General features: G+C 37.3%; 1 protein-coding gene across 4 annotated transcripts in view; it reads right to left on the reverse strand.

Annotated features, from left to right (window-relative positions):
* Positions 1–2328: 2328 nt before the first annotated feature.
* LOC127649796 (amphiphysin-like) overlaps positions 2329–26174 on the reverse strand; it is a 47945-nt gene continuing 24099 nt past the window's right edge. For 2 of the 4 annotated variants that reach the window (XM_052135039.1, XM_052135038.1), the window contains 19 exons: positions 25234–25309; positions 23390–23472; positions 21662–21800; positions 21104–21226; positions 20840–20941; positions 18657–18680; positions 18373–18396; positions 13932–14111; positions 11996–12028; positions 11250–11291; positions 10649–10807; positions 10182–10235; positions 9593–9640; positions 9261–9302; positions 8792–8833; positions 6858–7052; positions 4681–4851; positions 4478–4579; positions 2329–3574 (listed from right to left, as the gene is read on the reverse strand). In XM_052135039.1, the coding sequence (XP_051990999.1) occupies positions 3473–3574; positions 4478–4579; positions 4681–4851; positions 6858–7052; positions 8792–8833; positions 9261–9302; positions 9593–9640; positions 10182–10235; positions 10649–10807; positions 11250–11291; positions 11996–12028; positions 13932–14111; positions 18373–18396; positions 18657–18680; positions 20840–20941; positions 21104–21226; positions 21662–21800; positions 23390–23472; positions 25234–25309 (1741 nt within the window). In that variant the 3' untranslated portion in view covers positions 2329–3472. The remainder of the gene's footprint in view (positions 3575–4477; positions 4580–4680; positions 4852–6857; positions 7053–8791; positions 8834–9260; positions 9303–9592; positions 9641–10181; positions 10236–10648; positions 10808–11249; positions 11292–11995; positions 12029–13931; positions 14112–18372; positions 18397–18656; positions 18681–20839; positions 20942–21103; positions 21227–21661; positions 21801–23389; positions 23473–25233; positions 25310–26174) is intronic. The other 2 variants (XM_052135040.1, XM_052135041.1) reach the window with 2 other exon arrangements.

The following is a 26174-nucleotide window of genomic DNA, read 5'->3' on the forward strand; positions in this document are numbered from 1 at the left end:
GTGGTAACCTTCAATTGTTACCTAACCCTTGAAATCAGTTTTGTTAATGTAACCTTATGTAGTCCAATGTGATTCAGACATGTCAATTCATATTTTGATTTGAGTCAAAGGAAATTTAATTTAGATGTTTCCACATTTTTAGGTTAACATCTTATTCAATGCACACTGAATTTGTATTGTTTGTTATTTAATGCAGATTTGACATGCTGCACACTGCACTAAACCATTAAAGAAGAGCCACAAATTATAGTTCCTTTCCATCAATTAGACTGCAGTAATATTTATTATTAATCTATTATTGTAGTTTTTATATTGTGTATTTGTTAGTATTAAGAGGGCCTGCAAATGTATTTTAAGGTATTTCCACTAAACATTTCATGTTCATTAACCTAACAATATGGTTTCCTTTGCTGTTGAAAACCTTGACTCTTTGTTTGAATTCTAACTTTTGCTATCTAAAGCTGCTCTATTTGGTGCATGCTCTCATTGGAGTCAATACTGTAATAAATGAGGTTTATAACAGCTTGATTTTTGTTTTGAATTTGTAATTTCCTGTTGTGGTGAAGTCTCTTTCTGTGTTAATGTAAAATATTTCTCTCACTGTGGCTTTCCCAGCACGCACAGTAATACATGCCAGAATGTTCCTTCTTTATTTCTTTAAGTTTTATGTCATGTGAATTTCCAAGTTTCTTAGTTATAAAATCTTGCTTCACTTGGACTGCCAGATGCACTGATGTAGAGTAGTCTTTTAAACATTTCACCATCTCTCTTTTGTTACCAGTGGACATAATTATCAGAGCTCAAGTCAGTTACTTCACACTTGAAGTTCACTGTTTTTCCAGGTTGTTTCACCCAGATATTCTGAGGTTGGTTTAATGTCAAACCTTCCACACCTGTGATCCAATAAACTGTAAATCAATCATTTTTAATCAAGTCATCACGTTCATGTGTACTCACCCCATTCTTTTGAAGTGTACTTACTGTGGATCATTAAGAGGACAAGAGGGCATGTTTATGAGCATCTTTCATTTGGTCATGTAAGAGAGTAAAATGCTTGATTAACACTTACAGTTACACTTTGCTGATGTCATTTCCTAAAGTGGAGTTGCATTAGTCTTTTTCATACATGATATGACAAATTACATATATACAGTATTTGTAATCAGGTGTATTATATATATAGGCCTAACTTAAATACCTTAATATAGCTAATGTCTGAATTTGACAACACAGTGTGATGGAAAATGTGCTGAGACCCCATAACTTGTGAAGTGGACCAACGAGATATCTAAGCCTACTTTCAAGGCCAGGGACACTTTTTATAAAGACGATCTTTTAAAGTGTGAAAACACCCAAAGAGTCATAGCATATTTTATCGATAAGCTTTTTGAACCATTGAGGCACTGGTATGGAGATATATACAGAGATATCTACCAATTTTTTATGTCTGTTATAAAAGATTTGTGCATTAAATTAGCTACACAATGCTAATGTAGCTCATCTGAAAAAGTCACACAAATTATTTAAAAATGTATACAGTAAGACAAATGTCTCCCCCTTGAGTGACTCAGTTGTCATTACAAATATAATCTTTTAAAACTGTGCTGACTAATCTGTACTACTTGTGCTTTTAAATGTTTTAACACTAAAAAAATATTATTAAACAAATTGCATGTGATTTTTGAAGCTATTGTTAGTATGATCATTACCTTTGTTATTGAATTTGAGTTATTATCTCACTCAGCACTTTATTAGGAACACTATGGTCCTAATAAAGTGCCTGACGTGGTCTTCTGCTGTTGTAGCCCATCCACCTCATGGTTCGATGTGTTGTGCATTCTGATATGCTATTCTCCTCACTACAATTGTACAGAGTGTTTATCTGAGTTTCAGTAGCCTTTCTGTCAGCTTGAACCAGTCTGACCATTGTCCGTTGACCTCTCTCATGGCCTCTTCCATTCGCAGAGCAGTAAATTCTAGAGACTGTTGTGCATGAAAATCCCAGGAGATCAGCAGATACAGAAATACTCAGTCGGGCCGTCTGGCACCAACAATCATGCCATGGTCGAAATTTGTGAGATCACATTTGTTCCCCATTCTGATGGTTGGCATTAACTGAAGCTCCTGACCTGTATCTACATGATTATATGCATTGCACTGCTGCCACATGATTGGTTGATTACATATTCAAATGAATAAGTAGGTGCACAGGTGTTCCTAATAAAGTGCTCAGTGAGTGTATATGCAGCATTATCTGTGGTGTTTACTGCTGCCTGTGTGCTGAGAAACAGCTAAATATAAAAGAAATATAAGCATAGTTTGGAAGAAACCAACTTTATATATTGATATGCTGTTCAACTCCTTAAGCTGAACCAAAACTTATACTAACTATTTTTTATTCACTTTATAGGTAAATTAGCACAGATACTGTATGTACATCACAGAAATGCTCTACAGTGCGGCTAACAATACGAACACAGGAGTGATGCTGTTTTTGTCTCAGAATCAAACAATGAAGACAATGATTACTCTATCAACCAATCACATATATTGCATATTTTTTTTTACGATTTCCCACTGATCATTGGTTTAAAAAATATAAAGTTGAATAAATACAATTTCTCCAAACATAAAACATCTTTCACCAATTAATATTTCCACATCCATTCAAGGATAAGTTCTGTGTTTATGTAATTGTGAATATAATACACATAATGTTTGTACTTACAGGGAGCTACATTTTGTGTTTTGCAAAGTTGTATTGCCTGGTGCAATATATCAGAATTCTTCTCAGAACATTTCACATGTTGTAAACTCACCAGATATCCATGTTCATCAGGATTTTGATTAATTTGGCATAAACACTGTAAGTCTTGTCCATAACAACGTCAATATCAAATATGCCAAATACCACTACCATAGCCTGCCGTGAAACTACAGTGAACACTAATGATGCAAATGTAACATTTATATCTGAAATATCTCAAAGAAAACACCGAAGTCCGGTGTAACACTTAGAATGGTTAAATAGATCATATCACTTCAAATTCACTGCAGAGCAACAAAGTCAATACAATACACTTGGTGCAGAGAGGGTAAGGGTATTTTCTGTCTTCAGGGGGGAAATCTTTCACTTTAGTTCTTCTTTAAACAGACAGGGGTTACATGTGGAGCTCACCAGAGTTCCAACAAAGCACACATCAATTTGTTGCTGCTCACAGGGAAACAAACAAAAACAGGGATATCTTGTTTTTGCGAGAAAGGTTGACCATACTATCACGTCATGCTTGGTTATTTTCTTTATGCTCTGAGTAAATATTTGCGTCTCCACTTGCTTCATTTTGTTTATTGTGTCATTTCCTGCCAAGTCTGACTGACAGGTGTCATCAGTACTTAAGACTTGGTGGTGGGTGGGTCTGTCAGCTAGCGTTCAGATCCACTTGCCTTTTCACAACACACCGAGGTCATTTTACTACAGACGCTTTATAAAGTTTTCAGGAAACAGTCCTTTGTGAGCCGAGGTACCCAGCTGTAACCACTCACTCTCTTTGATGCCAGTGAGCCAACCAGCATCCTACAGACATAATAAAGTGACCATTAAAATTGATTATCAAAATGAGACATCAAGACAAGTTGTTCAGTTTTGAGCCATAGAATTTCCTATGTTACCTTGTTGACAAGTATAAATTAGCAGAATTCACAAGGACTTCAATGTTTAATAGATCACAGAAATCCAAATATTTAAAGGGATAGTTCACCAAAAAAAAAACAACAACAAAAAATGATCATCATTTACTTAGATGTGTGACTTTCTTTCTTCTGCAGAAAACAAATGAAGATTTGTAGAAGAATATTTCAGCTCTGTAGGTCCAAACAATGCAAGTGAATGGTGACCAGAACTTTGAAGGTCCAAAAAGCATATAAATACAGCATAAAAGTAAACAATAAAACTCTCCAGTGCTTAAATCCATGTCTTCAGATGTGATCTGATAGGTGTGGGTGAGAAACAGTTCAATATTTAAGTCCTTTTTTACTATACATCTCCACTGTCACTTTTTACTTCCACATTCTTCATTTATTTTTGGCAATCCACATTCTTTGTGCATATCGCCATCTACTGGGCAGTGAGGAGAATTTATTGTAAAAAAAAAGGCTTAAATATTGATCTGTTTCTCACTCACACCTATTGAATCATATTGCTTCTGAAGATATGAAATAAACTAATAGAGTTGTGTGCATTAATTTTATGCTACCTTTATGAGCTTTTTGGTCACCATTTACTTGCATTATGAGAGCCTACAGAGTTGAGATATCTTTCTAAAAATATTTTGTGTTCAGCAGAATTAAGAAAGTCAATTTTTTTACATTCAGTTTACATGGCATAAACACATGTAGCTACTGCAACAACTTTCCATAGAATGAATAGTAGACCATCACAAATGAATAATGAATATTGGAATATCAAGACAAATCACACCTGATCTTCAGCCAGTTCTGTGGGTACTACCAAAACAATGTCTCCTTTCTTCAGCTCCAGTTCATCTGGGTTTGCTGCCTCAAAATCATGCAGTGTTTCAATCTGCAGGACAAGATTAGAGCAAGAAACTAGAATAAATATACATGCACATACAAGTTCTGTTCTTTAATCATGTATTCTTTCTCTTTATCAATGTTCTGTACCTTGAAAAGGTAGCCAGAAGGCATTCCAAAGGGCTCTATGGTTGTCTGAAATTCTGGTGTCACCCCATTGTCACTGGTTACTGTTGGAGATGCGATATCACCATCATGGTCATCGTCACCCTCGTTACTAGAGGCAGGCTCAATGACAACAGAAGGAATACGCATCTTCTCCTGAGGGGAGGCAAATAAATAAAATCACTGACATGTTGCATGTAACTCTGACAAATACTTAATTTCCTGACAAAGTTAAATTTAACAGATTTACTTTTGAAGAATCACTTGACACAGTTAGAATGCATATATACAGTTGAAGTCAGAAGTTTACATACACATTAGCCAAATACATTTAAACTCAGATTTTCACAATTTCTGACATTTAATCATATAAAACATCCCCTGTCTTTGGTCAGTTAGGATCACTACTTTATTTTAAGATAGTAGAGAGAATTATTTATTTCAGCTTGTATTTCTTTCATCACATTCCAGTGGGTTAGATGTTTACATACACATTGTTAGTATTTGGTATCATTGCCATTAATTAGTTTGTACTTGGGTCAAAACATTTTGGGTAGCCTTCCACAAACTTCTCACAATAAGGAATTTTGGCCCATTCCTCCAGACAGAACTGGTGTAACTGAGACAGGTTTGTAGGCCTCCTTGCTCGCACGTGCTTTTTCAGCTCTGTCTACAAATGTTCTATCGGACTGAGGTCAGGGCTTTGTGATGGCCACTCCAATACCTTGACTTTGATTCTGATTCTGACTTAGTTGTCCTTAGGCAACTTTGCCACAACTGTGGAGGTATGCTTGGGGTCATTGTCCATTTGGAAGACCCTTTTGCGACCAAGCTTTAACTTCCTGGCTGATGTCTTGATATGTTCAATATATCCACATGATTTTCCTTCCTCATGATGCCATCTATTTTGTGAAGTGCACTAGTCCCTCCTGCAGCAAAGCACCTCTAAAAAAATGATGCTGCCACCCCCATACTTCACGGTTGGGATGGTGTTCTTCGTCTTGCAAGCCTCTCCCTTTTTCCTCCAAATATAACGATGGTCATTATGGCCAAACAGTTTGATTTTTGTTTCATCAGGCCAGAGGACATTTCTCCAAACAGTAAGATCTTTGTTCCCATGTGCACTTGCAAACTGTAGTCTGGCTTTTTTTTATGTTGATATAGGACTAGTTTTACTGTGGATATAGATACTTGTCTACCTATTTCCTCCAGCATCTTCACAAGGTCCTTTGCTGTTGTTCTGGGATTAATTTGCACTTTTCACACCAAACTAAGTTCATCTGTAGGAGAGAGAATTTGGTATCATTGCCTTAAATTGTTTGTACTTAGGTCAAAAAATTTTGGGTAGAGGTAGCCTTCCACAAGCTTCTCACAATAAGTTGCTCCTTGCCTCCTTCCTGAGCGGTATGATAGCTGCGTGGTCCCATGGTGTATATACTTGTGTACTATTGTTTGTAATGATGAACGTGGTACCTTTAGGCATTAGTAAATTGCTACCAAGGATGAACCAGACTTTTCCCATGATGTCAATCAAAGAAGCACTGAGTTTTAAGGTAGGCCTTAAAATACATCCACAGGTACACCTTCAATTCAGTACACCTCCAATAAGAAGCTAATTGTCTAATTGTCTAAAGGCATGACATCATTTTTTGGAATCTTCCAAGCTGCTTAAAGGCACAGTAACCTAGTGTATGTAAACATCTGACCCACTGGAATTGTGATATAGCCAATAAACATTTAAACAATCTGTCTGTAAACAATTTTTGGATAAATTACTCATGCCATGTCCTAAACATCTTGCCAAAACTATAGTTTGCTAATATTAAATCTGTGGAGTGGTTAAAAAAAATTACTTTTAATCACTTCAATCTAAGTGTATGCAAACTTCTGACTTCAACTGTACAAATAATACACACTCAAGAGAATATGTGATTAACTGAAAACAAATCTGATTTGAAAAAAAAAACCAATTATACATTGGGATATCACATCGAAGTAAAAACACAAAAAACAACAACAACATAACAGCTTTGTTTTTAAGCATTCCAGTAAATCTGTGTCAATGACTTTTTAAAAATGTTACTGTTCAATGTGGTCACATAAAGATACGTGGTTCTTTTGAATAGTCTGCATACCAAAGTGCAGAATAACAGAATATCTACCTCCTCTTTCCCATTGTTTGCTGCACCCTCCTTACTGGTTTCATCCCCTTGTTGGGGTTCAACATAATCAGGAACCTCTCCTGGTGTGGATTCAACATTATCTGGTTCATCTTCTGGTTTGGGCTCAACATTGTCAGGGTCCCCTGGTTTGGCTTCTACTGAACTGGCCTCTTCCTCTGGTTTGACATCTATAATCTAGAAGAGGTGCCCAGGAGTGAGAGCCAGTGTTTGAAAACAACACAGCCAACCATGTGGATGGATCGGTGCACAGCACCAAGGAGGGGAGCACTCAGGGTGTCACAATGAGGGGTACAGGGATCAGTTTAACCATTGCGGTTAAAACTGTCCTTGATGTGGAAGGAGATGAGAAGTCAGTTCTCCAAACAAACTGACTTGAGTTTCACCAGCAGTCAAGTGTTTTGACTGGGGAAAAGTAAACCAGATGCTATGAAGGACTGGGGAATCATGATTTACAGTGAATGACCACTACCCACTGGATGAAGCAGTAGTGTGTGTGGACATTCTAAAGATCAATCTTGTCTGAACAGACTCAAAAATAATTGTAAAAATGAAACCCATTCTTGACATAAAGTTCAAGCAAGTACACAATACATTTCAAATCACTCCTTTTGTGTGTGCGTGCGTGTGTGTGGGCCTATAATCATGTTTGACCACCGGGTGTTGTTGGGGGGTTAAGTATTGATTCTGTTTGTATATGTGTTTCTTTTCTTTGTTTAATATATGAATCAATAAAAAAAAAATGTTAATAAAAAAAATAATAAATATGCTGAATTCAGATTCAAGTAAAAATGGATGCATAGATTATATTGACACCTGAACAGTTTTTCCCAACAATTTTTAATTGCTTGGTCACTTCCCAAGCTAACAATGGGAGAAAGATACATTTTTGCCCAGAGGATGGAGTCACCATGGAAACCAAAAATGGTCATTAGAGGGTAATAATAGTTATCAGCTAAATAACTATTTAAAGGTTCAGTAAGCATGGGAGTTGGGGGATATAACATCATGTAGTCAGTCTATGCAACCTTATGTGGTAATGTAGTTTAAACTAATGTAACCAAAAATATAAGGGAGGAAACATACAATGAAAATTCAACTTTAAAGGCACAATCTGATTTCTCATTTTTCACAACTTGATTTCATTGCGTTCTATCAAAATAAATTTGTAACATTGAAGTTTACTTAATCCATTTGAGTTTGAACTACATTAATACTTTTTGTAACTGATGAAAATTTTGAAATTAAGTTATTTCAAATCAAGTACATTGATTTGATCCAAATAAATTATGTTGGCTGAATTAAACTGACTTTATTTGAATGAAATTAAATTGACATTAAAACTTTTTCAAATTCAATTAAGGGTAATGACTTGGCAAATGGCAAATGCTGATTGTACCTTTAACAACTTCAAATAAAACATAAACAAAAAGATGGGCCAAAGGTTTTGATTAATGTCAGAAGTATCCATCCATCAACACATTCTGTTAAAAAAATAAATACATAAATAAATAAACAAATTAAATAAAAATAATAATAATAATAATATATATATATATATATGCAAGACAAAATTATTCATGGGAACTATAACCAGTGTGGCTACCATCATGTTCCAATTTCAGACTGTTTCATATGAAGCCAAAGGACCAAAGGACACTTATAAATACTTGAATAATTCCATAATATTAGGTTTTGTATTTAAACATGGAAATTAAAAACTTGCTGGAAATAAATTAATTTAGATATGGCTTCATGATGAGACAAAACAAATACAAAATAAAAGCTCAACAGCATTTGTGTTATGTCTCATTTAGAGAGCAATACCATCAAATACCATAACAGGAGTGTACTTGTTTTTACCATGACGATAACAGTGAATTACATTGTTTGATCAATTAGACTAAAATAGTTACCCGAGTCTCTTCAATGGGAGACTCTTTATCTTCTGCAATAGCCTACACACAAAGAAACGTGGTTATCAGCATGATTACACATTTATTTAAATGAATAATGACGCATATTGCACTGACGAGTCAACAAATCTGTCTCTGGTCATATCAGTGTTTGGCTTCCATGGTAGCTTGTTACTACATTATCGGTTTAAGTGCCTGGATGCCTGTATAAACCCTATATCTAAAATATTAGTTGATCATGGAAGAAGCAGAAATGTTGGATTATATAAATCATCGTAAATGTGGTAATGTGCAATTGTTACCTTAACCCATAAAAATGACTTTCGTTGGTATCTCTAATTTATTCAGGTTGATTTAGTTATGTTAAGTCATATTTTGCCACATGGAGCACATTTTTAAGTTACCTTACAAAATGCTGTGCAATTCTGATTTAATAATTGAAAGGTAATGATGGTGGAAGTGAAATTACCTCTGCAGGTGACTCCTCTGTTTCTTGAACTGGAGAACATTCCTACATACAAATAAAAAACTCACATTCATTCTATCTCCATTTTCTGTCATCTTTCCAAATAACACCACCTGTTCTTCTATCATATCTCACATCACAAGATTCATTTGGATGCTTTTCAGCTTTAAATACAATGTGTGCTGTTAACACACAAAAGCTCTAATATTCTGCCTTGATGTTTCTTTATAAAAACAAAACAGGTATTTTGCTATAAAAACCAAGCTTATATGCGACAATGCTGCATATGACTTGAGTTTCTCTTATGCCATTTATTTGGCATAAGTTATAATTACCAGCACTTCTTGGTTGGGTTGCTCCTTTTCTATGTCCTCAGTTGGGAGCTAAAGAATGATTGAGACCATTTCATCACCAATAAAATTCTCAGGTTCAACTAAATCTTGTTAAAAACTATGGCAATAATGACATAGTATGTTGTTTGTAAGTCTAAGCATCCTATTATTGCCAATACAGAATAAAAAAAAAAATTATAAGCTAAATAACATTTCTCAGTGCAAGAAATACTGTCAGATTTATATATATATATATATATTAAGAAGTAATATATAGTAATAAAAGCTATGATAAAATGATAACTGTTTAAAAAAAACACACACAAACAAACTCAAAAAGAGCTGTCCATTGACATATGAAAAAATAAATAAAAAATAAAAAATACTACAATCAAATATGACCACTGGAAAAGAGAACAAAAATAAAAAAAATACCACAGACAGACCAACCTTGCACTGGTGTGTATACAAAAGTAAAATCAAATGGCACCAAATTAATTCTCAACCCAACACAAGTTTAAAAATACATGTACTCAAAGGAATGATGCTGGCAATATGTGCTGGTGTGTTATCAGGAATTTAAAGCACATACCTCAGTCTGCTCAGCTGCTTCAGTATCAGCACACACAGGAGACTCCAAAGGGCTCTTTATCAACAACACAGCACACAGGATATTATCAATGGCTCCTGCTTTCATTTGATCATGTTAATATGATCAAATCCATGTATGTATCCATAAACATAAAATAATTATGACATTGAAAGCAATGGAAATAATAACAAAGTTCTGAAAGCACTGATGGAAGAAGATGAATATGATGATGATTATGATGATGATGTGATGAAAATGATGATAACAACCGATTTTAAAGCAGATTTTCTCAAAGAAACGATCACGATGACTCTGATGATGATGATGTTGTGATGATGATGATAACAGGAACAATAGATTGTAGACCATTGATGGACATAATAAAAATGATGACAATGATGTTGACGATGCTGTCGATGGTGAGAATTCTGATGATGTTGAAAGGATGACATTTTACTGTCACTCACAGTGGCTGTCTCTGCTGGAGGGCTTGAGACAGTGGTCTCCTCTGGTTGTGTGTCTGTAGGGGGAGTTGTGACGGGGCTCTCAGCACCTGCAGGTACTGAAGCTGGGGTTGCTTCACCTTCTCCTTCAGCTACATCACCTTCTGGGCCCTGAGCCTCAGACTTTATACATTTACAAGAATAAAATAGAAAGACCATCCAGGGGCACATTTATCAGTGGACCATCTAAACCCATAAGTTTATAACACACACACACACACACACACACACACACACACACACACACACACACACACACACACACACACACACACACACACACACACACACACACACACACACACTAAAAAATGATGTACTGAGTACATTCAAAAGAATTTGATGCAGCACAATCATGGGGGCATGAAAACAATGTCTTATCAAAATACATGAAATCTGCACATGGAAAAAAATTGGGGGGTAACTAAACGCACAAAATAAAATACAAAATGAACACACAATGATATTTAACAGAAACATTTATGGAACATTGACTCCCATTGAGTATGGCCAATTGTGTTCTTTCAGGGATGTTCAAATATTTACAATCAAAAAGTCAACTCACCATCTTATCAAATTCAGCAGTAAATGTTGGGACTGTTGCATCCTAAAAAGATAAAATAGAGAATATAGTACAGAAGTAAGCAAATCATAAATCATAAATACTAAGCATATAACCAGCTTTGTTAGACTGGATATGTTTTGTTCAAAATAACTCCTGTAAGAAATATTTCAGTAGATGTTTCAAGGAACAGGAATTAGTAGGGAGCAGAATTATGAAACAGCATTAGGCATATTAAGGCTGGGCCACTATTTATTTATTTATTTTTTAATCGATTCATGTACATCATAAAATGAGTGTCATCAATTGCTAAAATGATCTTAATCATGACTCATAAGGCATACAAATTTGATATCCTTAGGAATAATTTAGACATAAAATATACTTTAAAATGGACCAGCTTTTTGAGATTTTGTTTAGCAAATTATAAAGTTTTTTAATCCTTCTCTCTTAAGGAACTTTTAATGTAATGTCCCTTAAAAACACTCTCTTAAAACCTTTTTATAAAAAACGTGTTATAGAAAAACAGACAATATGAAAATCAAGTAGTTTTAAATCACTTTTACTTTTTCAGGTCCTCTGAGAACTAAAAGCACAGCTAAAATACACTTATTTTAATACAATCACTTCGGCCAATGTGGCTTTTGAGTTTACATTGACTGCCACATTGACAGGAATTCATAATATAATTATGAATTCTCCAATAATCAAACAAAAAGCTTAATCAAGCTTTCTTATTTCCAAATTACCTTAGAAAATCCGTTAAAATTCTTGTTGGACACCTAAATCAATTAAATAAGTTATTAGCATGTAAAACCTCAAAGAACTGTATTTTAATTTTAGAACACAAGAAGACTGGAAAAGCTACTTAAAAATTAGTACAACTAATGAACAGTCAAAGCAAGCAAAGGAGAGAGAGAGGAGAAGAGGGCTAGGAGCTGTGGACTGTGGGATGGGTTCCAGGGTCCGAAGGGTTTTTGTAGCAGGAAAACTGTAGTTCATTTGTGGGCAGGAAATGAGGGAAATATTCTCACTGTAGTCTACTCTACTCTAAGCTAAGCAGAGAGGCAGGAAGTCAGGTACCTCTTCCAGCTCTGTATCTATTTCTTGGTATAACTTTCCATATCTCCGGTTTGCAACTTCGTCTTCAGACAGGTCTGAGTTCTCTGGCTCTTTATGACAGACTTGGTCCTCTGCAATGGTGGCTTTAGGAACACAGGTATCATTTTGCACAGTGGATGAGGCAAAGGGTTCTTGAGGCTGAATAGCCTCGCCAGGCCAGCCATCTGTGATTTTTTCTTGGCCATCAGAAGAGAAGAAACCACTGCTGTCGCTCACCTCTTGCCAGGAGCCCTTATTGGAGTTCTCTCCACTGGAGTCAGCAGCTGTTGCAGGAAAATCTGCCCACTGGGCAAACCCATTCGGTTGTTCCCTTTTATCATTAAAGACATCAGAATACTTTCCTTCTCCACCCAACTCATTTGTTTTTGTGGATTCCCAAGTCCCTGCCCAACCCTGGTTGCTCTCATGGGTAAATGGATCCTTGCTGCTTTCAGTGGCAAAAGGATCAGCTGTGTTACCCTCAGCAAATGGGTCCTGATTGCTTCCAGTAGCAAAAGGGTCTGATGCGAATTCATTAGCAAAGGGGTCGGCTGCCCACCCTCCTGTACCTCCTTCCTGGGACACTGCAAATGGATCGGAATCAACCCCACTTTTCCGGATCTCTGTTGTTAACCCTTGAGAATCGAAAAGATAACTGCCTGTTGTGGCAAATGGGTCACTCCCAGAAAATACAGTGGGATCTTCCTCAAAAGGCTTAAATGAATCTGCTTCAGATTCTCCAAAATAATATTTTTCTGAGTTGGTGAATGGATCATTTCCAGTACCAAATGGGTCGCCCCCTGTTGTGGCAAAAGGATCATTCCCTTTACCAAATGGGTCACTCCCTTCAGTGCCGAATGGTTCTGAACTCTGAGTATATTCAAGATCATCTCGGGATGTATTTGTTCCGCTCTGAGTGTCATCTAGGCTTTGGTCCAGATCGGCTGGGTCTACTGGCTCATACGAGATTTTTTGCACAAGCTCTGAGACACAAGCTGCTGCTTCTTCAGGCTTCAAAGGTGTTTCTACAGGTTGATCCAGGTTGGTGGCAAATGCATCACCACCAAACCCAGAGTCAGTAGGGGTAATTTCCTTTGGGACACTGCCAGCTATGCCAGAACTTTGTTCTGGTGCAGCACCTGGATTCTCATTCTCTGCAGATTCAAGCTCATCATCAGCACTGACCCACCCCCCGTTCTGTCCAGGGACATCCCCCCATTCTTCAGCAGTCTCATACTCTGACCCTGATCCATCTAGATCGACCAGACTAGACAGACGCCACTTGGAGCTTTCTCCCCCCTCCTGACATTGATGTAGTTCCTGCACATGTCCCTCTGTGGCTTCTGGAATCTCCTCACCAAACTCATTGATGAATATGATCCCGGGCATGGGTTGCAAGCCCCCTGTCTCCTCTGCCCCCCTCTGCTCTGCCCACTCCACTTGATTTGTGGCCCAGTCTGTCTGCCCTTCCTCTACACCCTCCTGTCCCTGTCCTGGCTGCTGCTTGGCCTCGCCACCCCCCACAGCACAAGGATCACAGTCTGGGTTTTGCTCAGGATTGTTTTCCGTATCCCAGGCTCTAACCTCATAAGTGGCTGCATCTCCCTGGGGCTGTGGAACTGCCTCTATAGGCCAGCCATCAGCAGGGGGCCAGCCCTGGCCTTCAACTTCAGGCTTAACATTTCCAGATTGCACATCAGCACCCGAAGCTGATGGCGAGCTAAAGTCTGCTGCCCAATTGGCAGTGAAGCCAGCATCGGTAGCCTGATCAGGAAAGACAAAAAGAGAGTGGTTACTGTCCAAAACAAGTACCCCCTCCCCCCCCATCAGAGAAGGGGTGATCAGAGAAGGGGATGCAAAGTGAAGATATATTTTTCACAGTCAGACACATTTTCCTACAAAGCCAAAACACAGTGACTATGGCAACACCAAAACGTTTTGATTGTCCAGCCATTGTTTTTCTTGATGAGCCAAACCCGTCTGTCACAGTACAGATCATAGTCAAATGGCACTTTTCCACTGCACGTTACGGTTCGACTCGACTCGACTCACTTTACTTTTCTGAGCTTGCTTTTCCACTGCTGTGACATCTTAAATGCGACACAAAACAACAAGCAATAACACGACCGCTAGCTGTTAGCTACTAGCTCAAAGGAGTTGTTGCATGGTGATTTTACACAAGTGTAACAGTTAAATTGGCCTGGCTGTTTTAGAAGCAAGCTTTCCAGAACTGGTCAACTAAATAAAGTGAAGCTTTCAAGCAGAGTTAATGTACCATCCTTTTTGTCTTGTTTTCCGGTCAAATTATCTAAACTTTCTTAAAACATGATTTATTTACTTGTCAAGCAAAATGGGATAAGATATTAAGTCTTGTTCAAAACCAGAAAAAAATCTTCCAATGGGGTAAGCAAAATAAACTTAAAGTTCATATTGATGATATCTCATGTAATGCAGCTGCAGATCTCCTATCTATCACTGACTCTCTTAACTTTACTCAACATGTCTCAGGACCTACATATTTAAAGGGGCACACCCTGGACCTTGTTTTTTCACTGGGTCTAGATATAGTAAATGTGTGTGTGGAGGATGCACATGTGAGTGACCATAGCTGTGTACTCTTTGACCTGAACTTACCTCGGGACCCCCCGCCCCTGAGAATTAAGGCTCAAAGGAGAATTATAAACCAGGATGTTGCCGAGAGGTTTTCTATCTTGTTTGATCCATGCCGGTTAAGGGGTTGCAGTAATGCAAATGTTTATGCTCAGTCTCTTAACAGCCAATAATTAGCAATTTTAGATGAAGTGGCACCTGTGAAATCAAACATTGTCTCTCTTAAAAAGCCCTGCCCCTGGATAAATAAATCTATCAGAGTTGTAGAAGTCAACGTCGAAAGATAGAGCGCTTATGGAAAGCAACTAAACTCGAAGTTTGAAGTTTGAAGTTTGGTTTATTTATTTCAGACAGACAACTTAGTTTCAACACAGTTGAGCTGACAAACAACAGCATATTTCCTTCAGCCTGAAACAGGTGTAGGCTGAAGCTCTTGCTTATAATGCCTACCCTTTTTGAAAACATCTCATATTTTAATCAAATAAAAGAAAAATACGTATTGTCTTACATCAATATAATGTTGACAGACAAATCGAAGTTCATAGGCTTTATCTTAGGGAATTAACAGCATCCTTAAATGAACTGCTGAAAAGTGCTAGAACTAAATACACCATTAATTAAATTGTTTCGCCATCTGTCGAAAGGCTTTTGATACTATTGGCCCTTGCGTTGTAGAATTGATCAATATTTCTCTTTTAACTGGTGTAGTTCCCAACTTTTTTAAACATGCTATTGTTGAACCTGTTCTGAAAAAGCCGAGTTTGGACCCATCATAACCCAAAAATTTCAGGCCAATATCTAAACTTCCTTTTATGGCTAAGATTTTAGAGAAAGTGGTAGCCGAGCAGCTTACTACTTTCTTAGAGATAAATGTCATTTTTGACAAATATCAGTCAGGCTTCCACAAAAAGCATTCTACTGAAACTGCACTACTTAAAGTTTCCAGTGATATTATGATGTCAGCTGATTCTGGGAAGCACACAGTGTTAGTTATTGGACCTCTCATCTGCCTTTGACAATATTGACAATAATATTATGATTAATAAACTTCAGGATCTGGTAGGGATATCTAGATCAGTTTTAAAATGGTTTTCATCTACCTTTCTGGTAGAAGTTTTAGTGTTTTTATAAATGAGATCATGTCAGATACTGCAGGCTTATCGAGTGGGGTACCTCAGGGTTCGATCTTGGGACCGATTCTTTTCCTTGTGTACATTCTCCCTCTAGGACAGATAATCGGTCATTTTATTGAGGTTTCTTATCATCTGTATGCAGACGACATTCAGTTGCACTGCTCTTTTAAGTCTTCTGAGTTACATAAACTGTCCTCTCTTATCAACTGTCTGACTAGTATCAAGCAGTGGTTAAATGATAACTTCTTAGTCCTGAACTCGACTAAGACTGAAACACTCATAATTGCCCCTGAGCAAAGCATCTCTCAGATAAAGCAACATATCGGTATATTAGTCTCGTCTGTGCAGCCGAGTCTCAGAAGTTTAGGTGTGGTTTTTGATTCTGCCATGTCCTTGGAGCAACACTCGAAACAACTTATCAAAAATTATTTCTTTCAATTAAGGAACATATCCAAAATAAGAGTCCTGGTATCTAAGGCCAAACTGGAGATGATCATTCATGCTTTTATTTCATCTCGTTTAGATTACTGTAACAGTCTTTTTACTTATCTTAATAAGAAAGAGCTTTATCACCTTCAGACTGTTCAGAACTCTGCTGCAAGGCTTTTAACCCACACCAGTAAAAGGGCACACATCACACCAGGGGCGCAGCACCAAATTTTGGGCCCTGGGTACAAACCATCTTGCTGGGCCCCCGTACCAAATATGTATGTATAGAAAACTGACTTCTAAGGGGCCCCCCTGCCTCGGGCCCTGGGTACTCGGTACCCTTTACCCCCCCCAGTCCGACGCCCCTGCATCACACCTGTTTTAGCTTCTCTTCACTGGTTACCAGTACAATTTAGAATGCGTTTTAAAATGCTGGTTCTTAACTTTAGAGCCCTACAAGGACAAGCGCCCCCTTACATCGCTGACCTGATACAGCTGCGCACGTCCTCACGTAGTCTGAGATCAACTGGTCAGAGATTTTTAATTGTTCCCCATACACATTTTAAAACTAGAGGGGACCGTTCTTTTCAAGCAGTGGCACCTAGACTGTGGAATGCTTTGCCTCCTTCCTTGCGCTCCTTGGATTCGGTGGAAAATTTTAAAACACAGTTTAAAACACAGTTGAAAACTCTTTTATTTAAAGAGGCTTTTAGCTAGACTGTAGGGTGGTTAGGCCTGTCTGATGTGTATTTCTGTTTGTTTATGTTTTTGTTTTTGATTTAGTTATTTATTTGGATCATATAGTGTCATGTATTTATTGATGTTGCGTATTCCCCTTTTCTTGTGAAGCACTTTGTGATTTTTATCTGAGAAATGTGCTAGCTAAATAAATTTTACTTACTTACTAAAGAGAAAACAAGTTTATTTTGCTTACCCCATTGGCAGATTTGTTTTTATTGTTTTGAGTCTAAAGTTCACTAAATTTAGTCAGATTTATCTTAAAACAAGACTTAATACCTTATCCCATTTTGCTTGACAAGTAAATAAATCATGTTTTAAGAAAGTTTATATAATTTGACAGGAAAACAAGACAAAAATAATTTTTTGCAGTGTAGTCACGACAACCACCGGTAGGTCCGGTGGTTGTCGTGTGCGGACAACAGTTGAGACACTTACTGAAAGACTTTTTCATATTGTGTCGTTTCGTTCGTCACTAACCAGAGGAATGTCTGCACCTCTTTTATTGACCACGCCGTGGTTTTAGAGCAGTCATTTCTTTTTTAACTTTAAAACTAGCGGGTTGATGTCCCGTGTCACAAATCCAGTAATGCTGGTAGAGATGATTCTCTCTGACCAATCAGTGAGCTGTAGGGTTTTGACATCACATTTAGTATCGGCTCGGCACGCTTGGAACCTCACCCGAGGTGGTACTAAAAAAAGTACTAGGTACCAGGTACTATCCACAGTGGAAAACCCCCAAAAATCAAGCAGTCGAGTTGTACCGTGCAGTGGAAAAGCCCCATAAGAGACCCGATTTTGGTTATAAATAAATTTTTACTAAATATCTTGTTGTGTTTTGCCTTTGCAGGCCAGCATAGATTGCCGAAACTAAACAGGATTATTTTTACTAAGAACTAGAATACATGAATATCTAAACTGGGAAGCAATATCATACTGAAGAAATGGCAAACAAATGTGTTCATTACGTTTTAAGATTTATGTCAAATTATTATTTAAGAATAGGTTAACTGTTATTTTTCAAAAACCTCAAAGGCTATTGGTTAAATCTGTCCCAAACTTTAATAACATTTAAATAGTTTTCTACCCAGACACTCTTGACAGTCATTACTTACAGGCTGTGCAGGCTCTGCATTTCCCTAAAAATGAACAGAGATATCAGAGATATTTGCTGTCAAAGTCATACTTGGCTGGAGCATAATAATGTTAGCTTGTCATGAAAATAGTGATACATTCCTATTTCATGTCAGAGGGAATGCATTGTTTCAAGAGAGTACAAATCCAGGCCATAAGATAGGAGAATTCTGTCAGTATGCTTTTTATACAGTAGCACCAAGATATTTCTCCTTTACATCAATCCATATAGATGAAAGATCACATTGAAAAGAAGCAGACTCACCGCCCAAAGATCCCAAGGTAGTGTCTGTAGGAAAATAAATTATGCACAAAGTTATCCTTATGTCTGGGTGGTTAAAATATTGATTAATATTGCATGATCAATAACAATAGAGATACCATAAAGATTGCTAATCTATTCTAATTTAATTTGACCAATGACTGTCTATAAATAAACCTTTTATTGCATGTGTAAATGTAATACAATAAAGCAGGGTTCCTCAATAGGGGCACATCCGGTCCGTGAGAGAAAAATGTTTGGCCTGCGCTTTCAAATGGTATTATCAAGATAACGTCAGCATAAGCACGTCGCTGGCGCAAAAATTCAAATGCAGCATCTTTGACAGCTTAGTCTGAGAGCAAAAACATGGCGAAGAAAAGAAAAGTGGACATGGAAAATAGATGATTCAAATGTGAATGGACTGAACAATTCTGTTTTATTTTGCCTGACCACCACAACGCAAAGCCAACATGTTTGATATGCACGCATGCCGTGGCGGTCTGTAAGGCTGATAACATCAAACGCCATTTCAATGCATTGCACAGCAATTTCAACTGCAATTATCCAAAACATTCTGAGAGCCGCAAACATAAGGTAACACAATTGATGGCAGCTTACAAGCAATCGGTTGCTGTTATTCACAAAACCACATCCATACAGGAGAATGCTACTGCAGCATCCTTACGTGTGGCTTGGAACCTGGCAAAGGCCAAAAAGCCACTCACGGATGCCAAATTAATAAAACCTGTGCAATTGACATGGTCGAGAAAGTTTAAAATCACAATGACAAAACAAAGAAAATGGTCATGGAGCTATTACAGAAGGTACCATTATACGATTGCACGGCAACAAGAAGAGTAGAGGCATTGGCGAGTGAGTGTCTGTCCAATCTTTTATTCAACATATTGAAAGCAGAAGTCATGTCACTTGCAATAGACTCGTCTTGTGACCAAACCGACATTGAACATCTGTCAGTGTTCGTCAGATTTTTTGATGGGAAGGTTTTCCGTGAAGAGCTGCTTTGAAGAGCTGAATTCAGAGAAACCATTTTTAATGAACTGATGCAGTTCTTTGAAAAGAATGGATTGGATTTAAGCAAAGTTGTGTCAGTTGTCACTGATGGTGCTCCGTCAATGGTTGGACATCACAGAGGCCTGATAAGCAGGCTAGGTGCTGTTAACCCAACACGAGAAACACCAGATGCGAGAGGACCCGCTAATGCGTGACTTTGTGACGAGATTGGCAGAGAATTTCAAGGAGCGATTTGAGAGCTTTAACCTGTCAAGTGGACTACTTCTCTTCCTTAGACAGCCATTTTCAGTCCTGCCAGATGGGCAATGGACTGCTGAGGCCAAATGCTTGGTTTCATCGTTAGATGAAGCATCTTTGCAGCTGGAGATTTTGGAAATGTCAAAGTCTGATTTGCTCAGAGAGCAACACAAGGAGGCTAGTGTGAGCGACTTTTGGACAAAAGTGGAAGAACAGCAAAATCATTGCAATGTTCCTACTTTCAATGTTCCCCTCCACTTGCATCTGTGAGTCATCGTTTTCTATAATGAACATCATCAAAAACCAGGATAGAAACAGACTGTCCAGTGTGCAACTTGATCAGTGTCTCGGGATTGTTACAACAGAATATAGCCGCAACATCAGAGGTATTGCTTCAGCCTGTCGCTGTCACATCTCTCATTGAATGTTGAGTACATGTCAGTTAATACTGTTACAGTTTGATCCCCATAAAATCTAATTAAGAACAATACAATTATTTAGGCCTAATAATTGAATCTTCAATTAGGGAAAGTGAAGAGATCCAGTCTGGAGATGAGCAGGAGCAGTTGACTCGCATGGCAGACATGGAGATCCAGATTTTTTTGTTTTTAATATTCAACAGGCAAAGTTCTTTAGTTTTCTGTGTCTGAATACAAAAAGGTTTAGAATTGTTTGAATAGAAGACTACTGAGACATTAAAAAAAAAATCTGAATATGTATATTGTGACTTTTAACAAAACAAAAATAACAGCAACAACAACAACAATAATAATAATAATAATAATAACAGAGCAAACATTGTGGTCATAACATTGTGGTCGGTGGCCCTTGGCTTTGTATTGTTGGCAGAATTTGGCCCTTGGTGAAAATCAATTGAGGAACCCTGCAATAAAGCATAGCAGAGAGTAAAGAAGGACCTGAGATATGGGTGATTGGGTCTGCCCAATAGGTGTATTTGCATCAGGCTTGAATGGATCAAAATCCAAGTCCAGGAGAGATTCTCCGGGTTTCTCGTTTGGCTAAAACAAGGGGAATAAATAAAAAACATAATTACTATTCAATGTGAGATAACATTAAGTGTTGAATATTACTTTAAAAATGTTTTTACTCTTAATATATTTTTTTCTTAACCTAGCTGTCCATTTTACTGAAAAAGTAAACTCCTGTGAATGTACACTCACCTGTGGTGAGGTAACACTGATCTCTGGAAAGCCTCCGTCGAACAGGTCAATTATCTGCTCTTGTTGCAGCTCCCTGGTTGGAGTAACTTTTGGAGGAGGAGGTTTTGGAGGTCCCATCTTAAACTGATAGTGTATCATAACAATTAAGCATGTGAAATATTAAAGAATAGCTCAAGTAAGAGCTACCATATACAATAATTACAATGCAACACTTCATATTTTACAAATACAATAGACTTTGGTGACCTCTTCAGCTGCTATCCATATAATTGCCTATCCTACTCAAGTGGAAGAGCTGTATCTACATCTTGTAGTGCTGCACATCATTAATGAGCTATGAATTTCCTAACTGTTTGCATCTTCATCCAGAATAGTACAGAATACCAATAGCGTAAACATGTTCATAAGAATGCAGCATATGGTTCTTTATGGACTACTGTCATTACACTAGTAATACATAAAAAAGAAGCATACAAACATTGTGCAATTGTTGTTTATAGGTGTAGCACAATGCCAATCCTGACAACTGTCATGTATTGGTGGTGTTTTAAACCTGACCTGTGAAGGGGATTTAGGTCGAGGACGGCCAGGGGAGCTGGGCCTCAGTGTGTGGTTGGGGCTGGCAGCTGGGCTGCTGTCTGGGCTTTCATCATCAGGGGGGGTGGGGGTCCTGGCTAATCGGAGTGGTCCCGAGTCACTGTCAACACAAAAAACAACATCACCACAAAGAACACATTTTTGAATCTTGATTGATTGTGGCTTGATTTTTTTTGTTATGTTATTTTCCACAAGATCAGAGCCCTCAGTGAGGATTTGTAAAAAGGTTAGCCTGCAATCCACAGGCACACCCTGTGCTATGTGACTCGTTTAAGAGATTGAGTTTGGCAACGGATCATGTCTACCACAATCAGCTCAGCACATTCATCTTTTTTAACTTTGAAGCTAATAACTGGCTGTAATGGTGAACTCTAAGTCAAAGAGGCAGCAAATGGGACAGTATTGGATGTTTAAAGTTTCTGTAAAGTTTAATGAAGAATCACTAAAAAGTAGGACTGTCAATCAATTCTTTTTTTAATCAAATTAATTACATGACATGCCAATATATTGATCAAATCAATTACCATTCGCATATATCAATATTTGATTAGAAAATCCCCCAAAAGAAGATCATTCAAAGGCACTACATTATTGTGGCAGAAAAGAAAAATATTAAAGAGACATTACAAAATGTGGCTTTATATGTCAATATATTGTTTGTAAACTCAAAACAGCAAAAATTGCAACAACATGCTTTATATTCAGGTGATACCAAGCTTAAATTGCTCTTATGTTAGGAAAATTCCTTATTATGGGCAAAAAATATATATTTTGTGTGTGCACGCACGTGTGAATGTGTGTGTCCTTTTTTGTTTTTTTGCTTTTATGTGTAAAATAAATCTGTGAATTACAATCAGCTTTTTTTCTCCATAAATTACAAGCAAGGGTGAAACAAGTTTCAACATAATTGCAACTAAAAGGTATTGACACCTACATAAAGGGGCGGTCACACTAGGCTTTGTGCATGCAAATTTTTTTCATACAACGCAGTGGACCAGGATATGATGTCATGCAGGGGGACTAAAAAATGCATCACAAATTGTAAATATGTTGTCTACTCACTTTCCTGCAACAATAAAAATATGCAGCTTTAAAATATGTATTCTCTGTATTGAGCAAAGAGGTAAGCGTGTGACGTTTCGATCCTCTATTGGTCACTGGTCCTCTCGTCATACAAATTCACTGTTCAGAGTTCACCATGCTTGAACTTTGGTTCGCAGCGTTGTTCGAAATTTCTTCGCATGAGCTTGCATTTAGGGTCAGCTGCATTTGAATGTGTTAGAATGGGAGTGAATGCAGCGCAAAGTGCTATGTGACCACTCCTTAAGATCTACAAACCACATCACAACTATAAACCAACATAATTTGCTTCAAGCACTGTGCTGATGAACTACAGTATGGGGTTAGTCCTCTGCACTATGAATCCTGTTTGTCTACATGCACAGAACTTGTACTTCCCAAAAAGTATTCTTTCACAGAAGCAATTATTTTCCTTTGTTCCCTAAAAACAGTTTAGAGGAAATAAATCTCCAGTGTGCTTTGTCTACACATAATTGTCAATTCTACCCCAACTTGACGTTTCACTCTGAAACAGGAAGAAAACAAACAAAGCCAAACTATTTAAATGTTTGATATTTTCTATCAGTGAAAATGCTGCATTCTGCATGGAGATTAATGTCAAAAACATACCTGGGTGCTCCTTGAATAGTGAACATTTTGTCGGAGTGCTGCTCAGCAAGCTTATTCATCACTTCATACAGCTTGTGACAAAGCTGGATCCACAACAGAGGAAAAAATTAGAAATAGAGGGAAAAAACAACCATGAAGAGAACTACAATATATAGCATAGCAATTAATTGCAATTGCCAGCAATTTACTTCAACATTTAGGTATACTGTGGTGCTACTCTATATGTTTTTGCTCCTGCTAATAGTTCCATTATTGTCATGTCATTTTATTAAAAGTTCATATTGACACCACTGTAACTGACACAAAGTAAAACCTAACAATTTATCATACAAAGTGAAGCTCAGTGCTCAGATTTGATAAAGGTTTTCTGGATTTATTTTTTAATTTTCTTTTGTACTGCCATGGATTCATCAATTGAAACCCTAAACTAATTTTTTATTTTTTTTATCCCACTATAAAAAAGAAACAATCACATCACAGTTAATTGCAGCAAAGGATGAAAGAAGAGAAGATATCCGAAAAGTTTCTTTTTGCAATTATTATTTTCAAAATTGAATTTTCCTATCAAACGGTCCTTCCTTTGTACATTGCAACATTTATTACAAGAAATATGTCCAGTATTTGTAGATAATTTTCAAAATTCTCAATTAATGGCATACAGATAAAAAATGAAAAAGCTCTTTTCTTCACATGAGAAACAATTCTGAAAAGGGAAATGCAAACAGATAGTTATTATTATTTAACAGTAGTCCAGCATAAGGCAGAATAAAATTAGGGATGGCTTAAACTCTTTATAACAGTACAAAAATACTTTACTGTACCTCTGTGCTGATCACACAAACACAAATAAAATAGACATTTGCAGTAGCTTCTGTGCTGAACAGCATTGTATCACCCTTCTGGCTATAGAATTATTTACTGAACATGCACTGATGCTCACTGATGGCCACATGCTGTGTCTAATAATGAGCACATTATACCATGGAGAGTCCCATGCTACAACATTATAATCATCTGTATGGACATAGAAGCTGTATGAGTGACAGATGAACTGTCCAGTGATTGTGTGGCTCCAAACATCTTCAACACTAGATAAATAAGGGCTGGAATACTTGCCTACCAAAATAAAGTTGTTTTAATTTTAACCTACATGAACCAAAATATCAAAACATGCCCATAGTACGCATTAATTTAGACAGGAATATGTAAGCAGTGCACCATGAAGCTCAATATTCCGCACACACATCTAAAAAGATGGGAATTTCAAAGAGTTACTTTAATGAAGGACAGACAAAGCTTTTTTAAAAAGTTGCTCTGCCACATTTGCACATTTGAATGAGATTTCAAGCAGATGCACTGCATTGGGAAGGAAATAAATCAGCACACAAATATCTCTCAATGGTTCATTAGTGTTTCTACTGTGATTCAGAAAGCACATACAAATATAAAGTTGTCTGTTTTTCATGAGTAATAGCTGCAGCAGAGCTGAGCAGCTTGACTAGAAAATTAGATTCAGATGAGGCATGAAAGCCAAAGCTTTTCAGACTCCCTGGATCAGAAACACAGCTCGTAATATGAAAAATCTTAGTATGTAAAATGTGAAACTGATAAATCATCCTTAAAAACACAGCAGTTTGCGACTTCCTTTAACACCCACATATAGCAGGCACTGTTCCCACCCAGGATGCCAATCGCTGGTTGCTCGCTTAGTGACTAGAAACAAGCATGACTCACATGGAACATTTACTATGTTTCCTGAGCATCCAGTTCTTAATAATGTATTACATTTGGGAGAAGCATCATGTTTAAGAGCTTAAAAAGGTTTAGAAGTTAAACTGACTCACAAAAGAGATCTCCCTGTGGAATCTGGCTTCCAGGCCAGAGACATTCTTGAAGGTGCTTATATAGAACCCCACCCGACTGCAAAGAGGAGAGGAGAAGAACATTGATTCAAATTGCACAAAGAGCAAGTTGAAAAAGCATCTGGACATCTTCCAAGCAGAAAAGCCATTGATTGTGATAATAATTTTTTTTCCCCATTTTTTTTTTCCTGTACACTAAAGCAAAACAAACAATAGTGTATGGGATAATTGTTCCCATTCAAACAGACAGAAACCTCAAACGTTCACGGCAAAAAGTGGAAACATGCAATTGTTATCTTAAGGCACTATTTCTATGTGATTTTTAGATTACCTGATAAAAAAAAAAATTCTGTGTTGTTTGAAAGGGATTTTTTTTAAAGACTAAATTCAGATTTATGATTTATATCATGTAATCTTAACATTTGTCAGTATGTCCAGAATGTATGACAATTACACCACAGTGGTGCAAAGGTGCAGAAGTCAAATTTTATGCACTAAATCAAACCTCTGGCCTCAAACATTAATCCAACTGCTTGATATTAAGCTCTGTTAATCCTTAATAAACAAAAGAATTGGGGACATCATATCTACACATGGATGTGACCACATATTCTGGATTTTGGGAGGGGGAGGGTGACTGTAATAATTTAAGAATCAACTATTGACAAGCCCATATAAGTCATGCACAATTTAAATATTGGAGGAGCGATTTCTACCCCTAAATACCCATAGTGGTTATGGCCTGGGCCTGTATAATAGTCTCTCCTCCATCCTATAATATATTTTAGTCAATCCATAGTACGTGCTAGTATACAGTATTTATGTACCACCCTAAAAGCACACATAGTACAAATCTAAAGTGTCATAAATGACAGTCATCTTTCTTTTTGTGTTGAACTGAAATGAGAGCGGCTGGAGGGCCT

The sequence above is a fragment of the Xyrauchen texanus genome, chromosome 9, assembly GCF_025860055.1.
Source record: "Xyrauchen texanus isolate HMW12.3.18 chromosome 9, RBS_HiC_50CHRs, whole genome shotgun sequence".
Classification (NCBI taxonomy): Eukaryota; Metazoa; Chordata; class Actinopteri; order Cypriniformes; family Catostomidae; genus Xyrauchen; species Xyrauchen texanus.